Source organism: Saccopteryx bilineata, chromosome 3 (genome assembly GCF_036850765.1).
Source record: "Saccopteryx bilineata isolate mSacBil1 chromosome 3, mSacBil1_pri_phased_curated, whole genome shotgun sequence".
Classification (NCBI taxonomy): Eukaryota; Metazoa; Chordata; class Mammalia; order Chiroptera; family Emballonuridae; genus Saccopteryx; species Saccopteryx bilineata.
The window spans coordinates 64,648,878-64,662,502 of NC_089492.1; the positions used below are offsets into that span (position 1 = coordinate 64,648,878).

At 38.8% G+C, this 13,625-nt stretch overlaps 1 protein-coding gene across 1 annotated transcript in view; it reads right to left on the reverse strand.

Moving 5' to 3' along the window:
* Nucleotides 1-294: 294 nt before the first annotated feature.
* The window catches only part of VCPIP1 (valosin containing protein interacting protein 1), a 29,276-nt gene continuing 15,945 nt past the window's right edge, over nucleotides 295-13,625 (reverse strand). Inside the window, exon 3 of the mRNA XM_066266249.1 lies at nucleotides 295-2,113. Within this exon, the coding sequence (XP_066122346.1) occupies nucleotides 1,254-2,113 (860 nt within the window). The 3' untranslated portion in view covers nucleotides 295-1,253. The remainder of the gene's footprint in view (nucleotides 2,114-13,625) is intronic.

Below are 13,625 nucleotides of genomic sequence, written 5' to 3' on the forward strand. Positions count from 1 at the left end.
AGAAGGGAAAGATGCATTGAAATGTACATTTCAGAATACAGGTTTGCAAAATAGGATAAAATAGTGCAATGCCAATTCTCAGGATAAACCATTCTCTGTCTTCAAGGAATAAGCATGAAAACTGCTTCTTGAGGAAACTGGCACTAAAGATTTGATGAATACACTATTTAAACAAATGTCCAGTTGACCGGGGTATAATGCAGTAAAATTTGCATCGACATCCAAGTGAAGCTAACAAATAAAGAAAACCTTATGGACTCAAAGAAAAAAGAAAACAGTTTTGGTTCAAAGGGGGTCAAAGACACTTAACATATACAAGCTTAAATACCACTGATCAAAATTGTAGAACAATACAACCCATTTATAAAGATAAATTCTTATTTATAAATTGTCTGTGAATCTGACAAACTCTAAAAATTAGAGATTAGCTACTGCTACCATTACTTTTATGTTTTCTACCACACTTTGCAATCAACTTTTCTGCAAGATTAAAGAAAAAAAAAATTGGTAGTACTTGACCAGGCCAGGATTCAAAAAATAATGGTAACATGTTATCAACAACAGAGCACACAATCGGCTGTGTTGGCTCAGACAACAACATTACTGAATCACATTGACTTTATCATTCTAGAATAGATATTTTGCCCATAACCTTGCTCAAATCAGCAAAATGGTTTATCATTACACTCTATTCTCAAGATATCTTCACCAAAATACATATTTCTATGAATGTTTACATTCACAGAAATGTCAGGATCCCAGTGTCTAATAAATCCTTTTATGAATGTTAAGATTCAATTTAGTTCAGATAACTTTCAAATCTACGTAAATCTTTGACATTCTAGTTCTAGTAAATATGTGGGACGGTTACTTTGATGACATCAACAGTAGCAAAATCTCATTTCCTAACCTTTTTCAGAAATCAAACATATTTAGCAAGAGAATTTTCATGTTTGAAACATTTAAGACTTTCATGGAATTAAAATTACAAAGAACTTCCAGTGAAGCACATATATGGAAGAAACTCATCTCAGCAGATCTAATAACTAATTTCTAGGAATTCAGAGCCAGCCTGGGCAGCAGTATATTAAAAGCTATTGCCAATCACACACTTGCTATCATGCACTGAATAACAAGATATAATCTTTGAATTATATACGTACAAGATATTTAATGACTAATCAAGTTATGTGGCCCAGCCAACAATTACATATTCACAATAAACATTCTGCCTTTATTAGCCTCTAATTAAATCAAGAATGATCCATTGGCTCAGTTGTGTTTGTCATCTCAGCATCTTGACTATCCATCTCTTCAGGCTCCTCCACGGAATTTCCCTTTTGTGCTTTTGACCTTGTGGCAAATGCTGCTCCCAGTGCCTCTGCCACACAACTATCAGTTGTCTCCGTATTCAAGTTTTCAGTGCCACCAGTTAAAGAAAAAGATTTAGGTAAGCCAGTCTGAAGACTCCCAGAATTTACAGAAGAACTCATAACTTCTCCTTTCCTTTGAGGAAGATCAGATGATGACTGCTCTGTACTTTGATCCCTCAAGTGCTTGTCCATTGATGCCTGAATAGAAGAAACCATTTCCTGCAATTTTTTTCGCTGTGCCTCAACCAAATCAGGATCAAGCTGCCTGCCGTCTCTCACTGTAACTACTCCAGGAGCTATTCGAATAAGCTCACTGTTACTATGCGCAGCTGTGAATACAGAAGGCTCTGTTTTAATGGAACTACTACTAAAATCTGTCCCTGTGTTATGCTTCCTTACAGCTGGAGTTTCCCTAGCTTGTGGGTTACTGGATGCAGTTCCTAGAGAATGCCCTTTTCCCTGAAAGGCAGTTACATTATGAAGTTGCTCAGATTTCTTTTTCACTACTCCACCACTACCTAGTTTTAATAGTCCGTGTGAAGGACTTGATTCCCTACTTCTTGTAGTAGCCTCTGCTCGAACCTGACTTACAGCCTCTTTAACTAAGTCTTCAACATCAGGACCGATGGGGAAATGTCCTGCAGCATCCACACACAACTCCAATCTATCTTCAGAAGCATTATAGACAAAGGTTTTGCCAGGCAGATGTGGAAAAGTACAATGCTTGCCATCAACCATACCTAAAAAGGGGGAAAAGATATTTAACATTAAAATGTTATTTAAAAAGTATAGTAAGGACAATTTTAGGTAAAATGTAAATTTTCAATAATTCAAAGATAACAGCTTTTAAAACAAAGTTAATTAGAAAATAATGTACTTATTAATAGAATTTAATACTACTACAAAAAGAAACACAGATCTTAAAGTAGTACCCCAGGGGATGTTCAGTAGAATATATTATTTTTTGCCTGACCAGGAGGTGGCACAGTGGATAGAGCATCAGATTGGGACTCAGAGAGGACCCAGGTTTGAAACCCCGAGGTTGCTGGATTGAGCGGACTCATCCGGCTTGAGCACGGGCTAACCAGCTTGAGCGCAGGGTCGCTGGCTTGAGCGTGGGATCATAGACATGACCCCATGGTCGCTGGCTTGAACCCAAAAATCACTGGCTTAAGCCCAAGGTCTCTGGCTTGAGCAAGGGGTTACTCGCTCTGCTGTAGCCCCCCCCTAAGATGCTGCAATGAAGAATTGATGCTTCTCATCTCTCTCCCTTCCTGCCTGGTCTGTCCCTGTCTGTCCCTCTCTCTGTCTCTCTCACAGAAAAAAAATAAAAGATACTATTTTTGAATTGTGCTTATATAAAAGAATGTCCTTGTTTCTGAAAGATACTTGTTGAATAATTAAAAGCAAAATGTCACAATGCCTTTAATTAAACCCTCAGATGGCTCAGCAAAATATATACACATATTACCTACATATTGGTATAGAGCAACATAAAATAAATATGGCTAAATGGATACACACACACATACATACACACACACACACGTCATTAACCTATCACAAAGTTAGGAAAGGGGCTTGAAACAAACTGCTTAGTTGTAAGGAAAAATACCAGCAATAGTGTTAGTAAAGCAATAAGAAAATATACTTTCATTTACTAAAATTCAAATTATAAACTTTGTAAAAATATCCGTTAGGGCAAAGTGTTACATAGCATGTTAATCAGTTTAAGTAATTCTACTGAATTTTAAAAATACCAGAATAAAAGTTGTTTACTCAGTATGACATATATATTCACAAATATATAAAAAATACGAACTTTCAAAATAAGATATTCCATAGTTAAAGTAGTATTTATGAAGCACAGGCAGGAAAGCTAAGATTAACGCACTGTTACTTCAATATAATTGTAAGACACTTCAGTATATTGTGACACTTGGTCACAATAAATTAAAAGTATTTTATTCAATTTAATTTCTTTGCAATAGTTCTATTTCATGTTACTATTCTTATTCCTCTCTGGTAGATCAGAACCAACAAAATAAGCCTGAGTTATGGATGTTCCTCAAATTTATTTCTGCAATTTACTTCTGATAGTCAACAAATGCAGCAGTACATGACAATTTTAAAGCAGGCTTCTCTTGATTTTCTAGTTGAGCAGTTTGGTCTTGCTATATGGTATTTAAAAAATTTACACTTTTTGCAGCCTGAGTATAAAAAATTGCATGTTTTAAAATACAATTTATTTTATTTATTTATTTTTTAGGTGAGAGGAGGGGAGATAGTGAGGCAGACTCCCACATGCACCCCAATCGAAATCCACCCAGCAACCCCATGTGGGGCCGAGGCTCAAGTACCAAGCTATTTATAGTGCCTGAAGCTGATGCACTCCAACAGAGCTATCCTCAGTGCCTGGGGTCCTGCTGGAACCAATTGAGCCACTGGCTGTGGGAGAGAAAGAAGGATAGAATGGAGAGAAGCAGATGGTCATTTCTCCTGTGTGCCCTGACTAGGAATCAAATCCGGGACATCCATACGCCGGCACTTGCTCTATCCATTGAGCCACTGGTCAGGGCACATCTTTACATTTTAAATTTGTCACTGAGTATACTCCCAAGTATGCAAAAATAAAGGTTTTTAATTTTATAAAACAATAGATTTTCTGTTAAAAGCAAGATGAAATGTGAACTTTTAATAATGTATGGTACACATGGGTATGTGTATGGCAAAACAAAGTCAAATGCAAGCTAGTTAAAAAGATATTGTTAGTAAGGTTATACAAATTTGGGAGGGGGGATGAGTAAATTTTGGAATGTTTTGTGGGCACTTAGGTCATCTTTAGTTTTGTAGGTTAAGAATAGTAAAAAAAAAATTACTGAAAAAGATAAGAGTGATTCTAATGTTTCTCATTATGAATATTCCAAATAACCAGAGAACAGAACTAAAATGCAAATGAATAACATACAGTAATTTCAAATACACATTCAACTCAATGGTACATGAAGTATCAGTGAATAAAAATCCAACTAGACTGTCTTCTTGGCACATTTTTGGCTGAGATAAATGGCAAAAATTGACATACAGCCTGACCAGGCTGTGGTGCAGTGGACATAGTATCGGACTGGGATGCGGAGGACCCAGGTTTGAGACCCCGAGGTTGCCAGCTTGAGCACAGGCTCATCTAGTTTGAGCAAAGCTCACCAGCCAAGGTCACTGGCTCGAGCAAGTGATTACCCGGTCTGCTAAAGTCCTGCGGTCAAGGCACATATGAGAAAGCAATCAACGAACAACTAAGGTGTTGCAACGAAAAACTGATGATTGATGCTTCTCATCTCTCTCTGTTCCTGTCTGTCTGTCCCTATCTATCCCTCTCTCTGACTCTCTCTCTGTTAAAAAAAAAAAAAAAGACATACAAAAATTAAAATCAGAAATGTGGTTTAAATAGCTCCTTTCAGGGTACAACCCTGGAATCAGTTTACCATCTACTAATCCCCTACACCTCGGAGATTGTAAACCACAGCTCAGGAAAAAATGGTAGCAAAGAAGAGAATTTTGAAGTAAGGTCAGGGACCTACCTAGGCAAAGCTTTTAAACATTCAATTTAATAGATAACATCTATTGAGACTCACTATATACCAGGAACTAAAATAAACCCTGATGATTAAAAAATACAATGTTATTCTTAGGATATTGACATAAAAAAGATCATTATAATTCAATGAGATAAGTCTAATGATGGGTATACTACTCATTTCACCGATTATTTCAGGATTAATTTGGAAAACATGCAAAGCATATAACAAATTGCATAATATAAATAAGGCAATTAATAGTTCATTCCTCTACTAGATCAAAATGGTTTTGTCATTGTTTCCAGGCTGCTATTTTGATGCTTTCCTTTGGCTATCCCTGGAAAGAATTACAGTCCCACACATGTTCATCACCGTATCATTTACAATAGAGCACCTGAAACAGTATAAGTGGTCAACAAGAAGAGAACGATTATGGTCTATGGTCTCTCAACCTGACAGAAGAAATATGCAGCTATTAATATTCATTAAAAGATTAAATAAGAAACCTATGATGTCTCATAATATACAGTAAAATGTGCATGACAGTAAAACAGCAGGAAACAAATCTAGGTACTATAATTACAATCATGCCAAAAAAGTATGTGCAGGATAAATATTTTTAATTTAAGGTGCTGTTTCTCATTTCTATAATTTCTAGACTGTTTACATTATTTAAAAACTTAAAATGTGCATTAAAAATAGGTGCAAACACTTTTGAGTGTTGTACTTTTAGGCATAATCATAACTTAGATAATCTTCTGAATTTTAAGACTCAAGTTGTATTAAAATTTTTGTATCACATATCAACAATTCCATTACACATACACACCAAAAGACATGTATATTAATAATTATAGCTACATTTTTCTTCACATCAAAAAACTGTAAACTACCCAAAAGTGCATCAGAACAATGAATGAATTATATTAAAATGATACATTAGCATACTATGAAACCATGAAAATGAACTATAATTGAACCCATCAACATGAATGAATCTGAAAAAGTACTGCATAAAAGAAGTCACAGAGAAAGTATATAGCATAATTCCATTTTTATAAAGCTCAAATACAAGCAAAACTGAATATTATAAGTTAAAAAATATCTGTGCAAGGGTTAAAACTAAATTACCTACTCATCTCCTGCATTTATCTCTGTATAGTATAAAGACCTGCAATGAAATTTACTACATTTATGCAAATTAATTATAATTTACCTTTCTAAATATAAAGAACAAGAATATTAACAGTCTCATTTAATTATACTGGGCAATATTTCTGTTCAAATGTAGACATACTATCTATCAGGGTGGATTTTAACAAAATAAGAGAAATATATTCTTTTCCAATTTTTAGAGGGTATGGGTTTTTGTTTGTAAGGAGGGCCTGATTCTTTGACCACAAGATAATAGTAATGATTTGCTACATGACTCTGTCCTAAAGAGAAAATTTTATCACAAATATTAGAATTGTATTTTGAAAAATAAAATAATTTTATGATGATCCATTTCAAATGGATGTATTATAGTCAACAGAATTTTAAATGATGCTGCAAATAACAGCTAGAATTTAAATAATAACAAACATTAGCTAAGTATTTATTCAGTACCAGGCCCTTTGCTAACTGGTATATGCCCATGGCTTCATTTGATCTGAACTACAACCCTAAGATTATCATATCCACTTTACAAATAAACAAAAACTTAGAAGTCACACTGGGAGTAAGTGATAGAACTGAAATTTGATCTCAGATGTTCTTACTTCAGGAGCTCTAAACTACCTTCTAATAAGGATAAATACAACAGATAACATTTTAAAAAACAGACTCTGTTGCTTCTAGAACATATTGATTACCCCAAAAAACAACCCCAAACCCATTAGCCATCACTCTCATTACCGTCCCCAAGCCCACTCCCAGCCCTAGGCAACCACTGATTTACCCTGTCTCTCTAGTGTGCCTATTCTGTGACATTTCATATAAGTGGTCTTTTATGATGAGCTTGTTTTATGTAGTACATACTACTTTCAAAGTTCATATATGATGTAGCATGTACCAATACTCCATTCCTTTTTATTGCCAAATAATATTCCATTGTATGGTATTGCATCTCATGCCAGGTGATAGTAATTTGGGATGTTTCTACTTTTGACTATTTTATATCCCCAGCAGTGTATGAGTTCCAACTTATCTACATTCTTGTCCACAGTTATTATCTGTCTTTCTGATTATAGTAATCCTAATGAATGTGAAGTATTATCTCATTGTGATTATGATTGGCATTTCCCTGACAGTTAATGATGCTGAGCATCAGTTCATGTGCTTATTGGCTATTTATGTATTTTCTTTGGAGAAATGTTTATTCAGATCCTTTGTCCATTTTAATTGGGTTTTTAAAATTTTGGATACAAATCTATCATCAGATACATAATATGCAAAAATATTTTCCCATTCTGTGGGTTGTCTTTCTTTTCACTTTTTTTTTTTTTTTTTTTTCATTTTTCCAAAACTGGAAACGGGGAGGCAGTCAGACAGACTCCCGCATGCCCCCGACCGGGATTCACCCGGCATGCCCACCAGGAGGCGATGCTCTGCCCATCTGGGGCATTGCTCTGTTGCATCCAGAGCCATTCTAGTGCCTGAGGCAGAGGCCACAGAGCCATCCTCAGCATCCGGGGCCATCTTTGCTCCAATGGAGCCTTGGCTGTGGGAGGGAAAGAGAGAGACAGAGAGGAAGGAGAGGGGGAAGGGTGGAGAAGCAGATGGGCACCTCTCCTGTGTGCCCTGGCCGGGAATCGAACCTGGGACTTCTGCACGCCAGGCCGACGCTCTACCGCTGAGCCAACCGGCCAGGGCCTCTTTTCACTTTCTTGATGGTGTCCTTTGCAACACAAAAGTTTGCTTTTAATTTCTCTTTTTTCTTTTGATGCTTGTACTTTTGGTATCCTATCTATGGTTTTGCCTAATCCAAAGTCAAAATGTTTCACGCCTTTGTCTTTCTTCTTGTAAGATTTTTCTAGTGTTTGTTCTTATGTTCAGGTTTTTGATACAGTTTGAATTACTTTTGTATTTGGTGTGAGGTAGAGGTCAAATTTTCTTTCTTTTGCATGTAGACATACACTTGGTCCCAGTACCATTTATTAGAAAAACTACTCTTTCCCCCATTATCATAATCCTAATTTTTTTTTTTTTTTAATGAGAGAGATAGAAAGAGAGGAAGGGAGAGAGATGAGAAACATCAAGTCATAGTTGTGGCACCTTAGTTTTCATCAATTGATTCTCATATGTGCCTCGATCTGGGGGCTCAAGCAAAGCCAGTGACCCCTCACTCAAGCCAATAACCTTGGTCTCAAGCCAGCAACCTTAGGCTTCAAGCCAACAACCTTTGGACTCAAGCCAGTGACCAGGAAGTTAAGTCTATGATTCCATGCTTAAGCTAGTGACCCCGCGCACAAGGTGGTGAGCCTGCATTCAAGCCGGATGAGCCTGCACTCAGCTGGCAACCTCACTCTATCCATTGTACCACCACCTGGTCAGGCATACTCAATCCTAATTAAATACTAACTTTTAAAAAACCATTAACTGGTATCAATATATTTCAGAAGGGAGATGAAGTAAAAGATGAAAAGTAGCCTGACCAGGCAGTGGCCCAGTAGATAAGAGTGTCGGACTGGGATGCAGAGGACCCAGGTTTGCAACCCTGAGGTCACTGGCTTGAGTGCAGCCTCATTCGGCTTGAATGTGGGCTCACCAGCTTGAGCACAGGGTCACTGGCTTGAGCATGGGATCACAGAGATGACCCCACGGTCACTGGCTTAAGCCCAAGGTCACTTGCTTGAAGCCCAAGGTCGCTGGCTTGAGCAAGGGGTCACTCACTCTGCTGTAGCCCCCGGTCAAGGCACATATGAAAAAGTAATCAATGAACAACTAAGGAGCTGCAATAAAGAATCGATGTTTCCCATCTCTCTCCCTTCCTGTCAGTCTGTCCCTATCTTTCCATCTCTCTATCTCAGTCATAAAAAAAAAGATGGAAAGTAAAAGGATGAGAAAAGGAGGTGTCAGAGGGAAATTTAAAACTTTAAATGCTTACATTAAAATAAAAACTTTATAATCAATAATTTAAGTTTCTACTTAAACTAAAAAGAAGAGTGTAAATTAACCACAATGCAAGCATAAAAAAGGAAAAAATAAAGGGCATAAATCAGTAAAACTGAAATCAGAAAAACAATAGCAAAAACCTATGAAATTAAAACCTGTTTCTTTGAAAAGATCAATAAAACTGAGAGATCGTTAACTGGACTGGTCAGCAAAACATAAGAGGCACAAAACAAGAGAAATACAATATCAGAAATGAAAGAGCTATAGACTGAAAAGACATTAATGATAGTAAGAGAACATTATAAACAATAGTATGCCAATAAAACTGATAACTTGGATAAAATAGATTTTTTCAAAGACAAAAGTAACCAAGTTTACTAAAGAAGAAAGGGATAGCCTGACCAGGCCAGGGTGCAGTGGATAGAGCATCATCAGACTGGGACATGGAGGATCCAGGTTCAAAATCGAGGTCACTGGCTTGAGCGTGGGATCATAGACATGACCCCATGGTCGCTGGCTTGAGCCCAAGGTCACTGGCTTGAAGCCCAAGGTCACTGGCTTGAGCAAGGGGTCACTAGCTCTGCTGTAGCCCCCTGGTCAAGGCACATATGGGGGAAGCAATCAATGAACAACTAAGGAGACGCAACAAATTTTGATGCTTCTCATCTCTCTCCCTTCCTGCCTGTCTGTCCCTCTCTCTGTCTCTCTCTGTCTCTGTCTCTGTCTCTCTCTCTCTCTCACACACACACACACACACACACACACACACACACACACACACACACAAAAGACGAAGATAGGGAGAGCCTGACCTATAATGGCACAGTGGATAAAGCATTGATCTAGAATGCTGAAGTTGCTGGTTCAAAACCCTGGGCTTACCAGGTCAAGGTAGAGGAGAGAAGCAACCACTACAAGTTGATACTTCCCACTCCTCCCCCATTTCTCTTTCTCTCCTCTCTAAAAAAAAAATCAATAAATAAATTCTTAAAAAAATAAGAAGAAAGGGATAACCTTAGAAGGTTACAACTCTATGAAGTTATTAGGCATAACTCTATTAAGAAGTTAAATTTGTAGCTAAAAATTATCCAACAAAGAAAACTCCAAGCACAAATGGCTTCACTGGAAAATTCTACCAAACATTTAAGAAAAAGAATATTAAAACTATTACAATATCTACCAGAAAACAGAAGAGGAATGATCACTTCCCAATTCTATTTTATGAAGCCAGCACTATCCTGATTATACAGACATTAAAAGGAAAGTACAAGCCCTGGCAGGTTGGCTCAGCGGTAGAGCGTTGGCCCAGCATGTGGAAGTCCAGAGTTTAATTCCCAGTCAGGGCACACAGGAGAAGCATCCATCTGTTTCTCCACCCTTCCCCCTTTCCTTCCTTTCTGTCTCTCTCTTCCCCTCCACAGCCAAGGATCCAATCGAACAAAGCTGGGCCGGGTGCTGAGGATGGCTCTATGGCCTCTGCCTTAGGCACTAGAATGGCTCAGGCTGAGATGAAGCAACACCCCAGATGAACAGAGCATCACCCCTGGTGGGCATGCCTGGTGGATCCCAGTTGGGCGCATGTGGGAGTCTGACTGCCTCCCTGCTTCTAACGTTGGAAAAATACAAAAAAAAAAGAAAGAAAAGTGCATACTACTATCCTTCATGAACATAAAGACATGCAAAAATACTCAATATATATAAGCAATTTGAATCCACCACGGAAACTTGGTTCAATATTAAAAAAAAAAAAAAATTGAGCCCTGGCCAGTTGGCTCAGTGGTAGAGCATCAGTCCAGTGTGTGGAAGTTCCAGGTTCGATTCCTGGCCAGGGCACACAGGAGAAGTGTCTGCTTCTCCACCCTTCCCCTTCTCCTTTCTCTCTGTCTCTCTCTTCCCCTCCCACAGCCAAGGCTCCATTGGAGCAAAGTTGGCCCAGGCTCTGAGGATGGATGGCCCCATGGCCTCTGCCTCAGGCGCTAGAATGGCTCCGGCTGAGAGGGAGCAACACCCCAGATGGGCAGAGCATCGCCCCCTGGTGGACATGCGGGGTGGATCCCAGTCGGGCACATGCAGGAATCTGTCTCTCTGCCTCCTTGCTTCTCACTGCAGAAAAATAATAATTTTAAAAAATTGAATCAATGAATAGTCACAGGGATGTTAAGTACAGCATAGGGAATATAGGCAATAATAATGCAATGACACTATATATGATGTCAAGGGGTACTAGACTTATCAGGGGGATAATTTCACAAGTTATATAAATATCTAACCATTATGCTGTACATCTGAAACTAATATAATATTGAATGTCAACTTAAAATGAAAAATAATATTTTTTAAAAGGTAAACTAAAAAGATAAAGTGAATCAGCGCAATTCAACCCTATCAATAAACTAAAGGGAAAAACCCTAAGATCATTTTAACAGATGCAGGAAAAGAGCACCTGATAAAATTCAACATCCTTTTACAATATAAACTTTCAGCAAACTAGGAATAGAAGGGAATGGGCCCTCAACCTGAAAAAGAACATTTCTGGAAAATCTACAGACTGAATGCTTCCCCCTACAATCAGCAAAAAGGCAAGGATGTCCGCTCTCACTACTCCTAACAATAAACTTATAGCCAATGCCATGAGGCAAGAGAAAGAAATAAAGGCATACAGATTGAAAGGAAGAAATAAAACTGTTTTCATTTGCAAATGATATGATAACCTATATAGACAATCCCAAAGAATCTAATAAAAATCTGCTAGAACTAGTATGTGAGTTTGACAATGCAACAGCATACAAGGTCAGGGCATAAAAACCAATCTTATTTCTGTGCACTAGCAATGCACAACAGGAAATAGTTTTTTGTGTTTTGTTTTGTTTTTCTGAAGCTGGAAACGGGGAGGCAGTCAGACAGACTCCCTCATGCGCTCGACCGGGATCCACCCGGCATGTCCACCAGGGGGCGATACGCTGCTCATCTGGGGCATTGCTCTGTTGCAACCAGAGCCACTCTAGCGCCTGAGGCAGAGGCCATAGAGCCATCCCCAGTGCCTGGGGCCAACTTTGCTCCAATGGAGCCCTGACTGCGGGAGGGGAAGAGAGAGACAGAGAGGAAGGAGGGGGGGTGGAGGGGTGGAGAAGCAGATGGGTGCTTCTCCTGTGTGCCCTGGCTGGGAATTGACCCGGGACTCCCACACGCCAGGCCGACTACCACTGAGCCAACCGGCCAGCGCCAGGAAATAGTTTTTAAAAAGCGTATTTTACAATAGCATTCTTTTTATTTATTTATTTTAGCAAGAGAGAAAAGAAAGAGAGAGGAAGGAGATGAGACGCATCAATTCATAGTTGCATCACTTGAGTTGTTCATTGATTGCTCCTCCTAAGTGCCTTGACCGAGAGGCTTAAGCAGAGTCAGTGACCCGTTGGCTCAAACCAGCAAACTTGGTCTCAAGCCAGAGACCTTGGGTTTCAAGCCAGTGCCTTTTGGACTCAAGCCCGAGACCATGGGCTCATGTTGATGATCCCATGCTCAGGCCAGCAACCCTGTGCCCAAGCTGGCGACTCCAACCTGAAACCGGATGAGCACTCGCTCAAGCTGGCGACCTTGGAGTTTCAAACCAGGGACCTCAGCAACCCAGTCAACACTCTCTCCACTGCACCACCACCAGTCAGGCTACAATAGCATTCTAAAACTTGAAATATTTAGGTACAAATGAAGGATATGCAATAATTATATGCTAAAACTATAAAACTTTGGTAAGAGAAATTAAAGCAGACTTAACAGAGAAATATAACATTTTCACGAACCAGATCTGATGTAGTCAAAATATCAATTGTCCTCAATTTGATCTACACATTCAACACAAGCACAATAGAAAATCTGAGCAGATTTTCTTGTAGAAAGTGAAAACTTGATCCTAAAATTTACATGGTTAAAACACCTAGAATATCCAGAACTAATTTTAAGATTCTAGAAATAGACTCATATGCATATGGTCAATTGATTTTTAACAAATAACTTTATTGAAATATATTTTGCATATAATTCACCTTTCTTAAGTGTATAATTCATGGTCAATTTTTGATAACGGTATCAAAGTAATTCAATGATATAAAGTGTAGTTTTTTCAACAAATGGTGCTAGAACTGGACATCCATACATCAAAAAAAAGAAAAAAACTACCTCGACTCATACCTTGCAACGTATTAAAAAAATCAATTGAGGCCCTGGCCATTTAGCTCAGTCAGTTAAGAGGGTCCTCCCAAAATGACAAGGTTGCGGGTTTGATACCTGGTCAGGGCACACAAGGAAGCATAGAATGCACGACTGAGTGGAACAACAAATGAACGCTTCCTTTCCCCTTCCCTTCTCTCCCCCTTCCTCTCTCTGTTTCTCTAAAAATCAATAAAAATTAAACCCTAGCCAGATAGAGTTGGAGTGTCATTCCAGAGCACAAAGGTTGCCAGTTCAATTCCCCAGTAAAAACACATGGAGGAGCCCTGGCCAGTTGGCTCAGTGGTAGAGCGTCGGCCTGGCGTGCAGGAGTCCCAGGTTCGATTCCCGGCCAGGGCACACAGGAGAAGCGCCCATC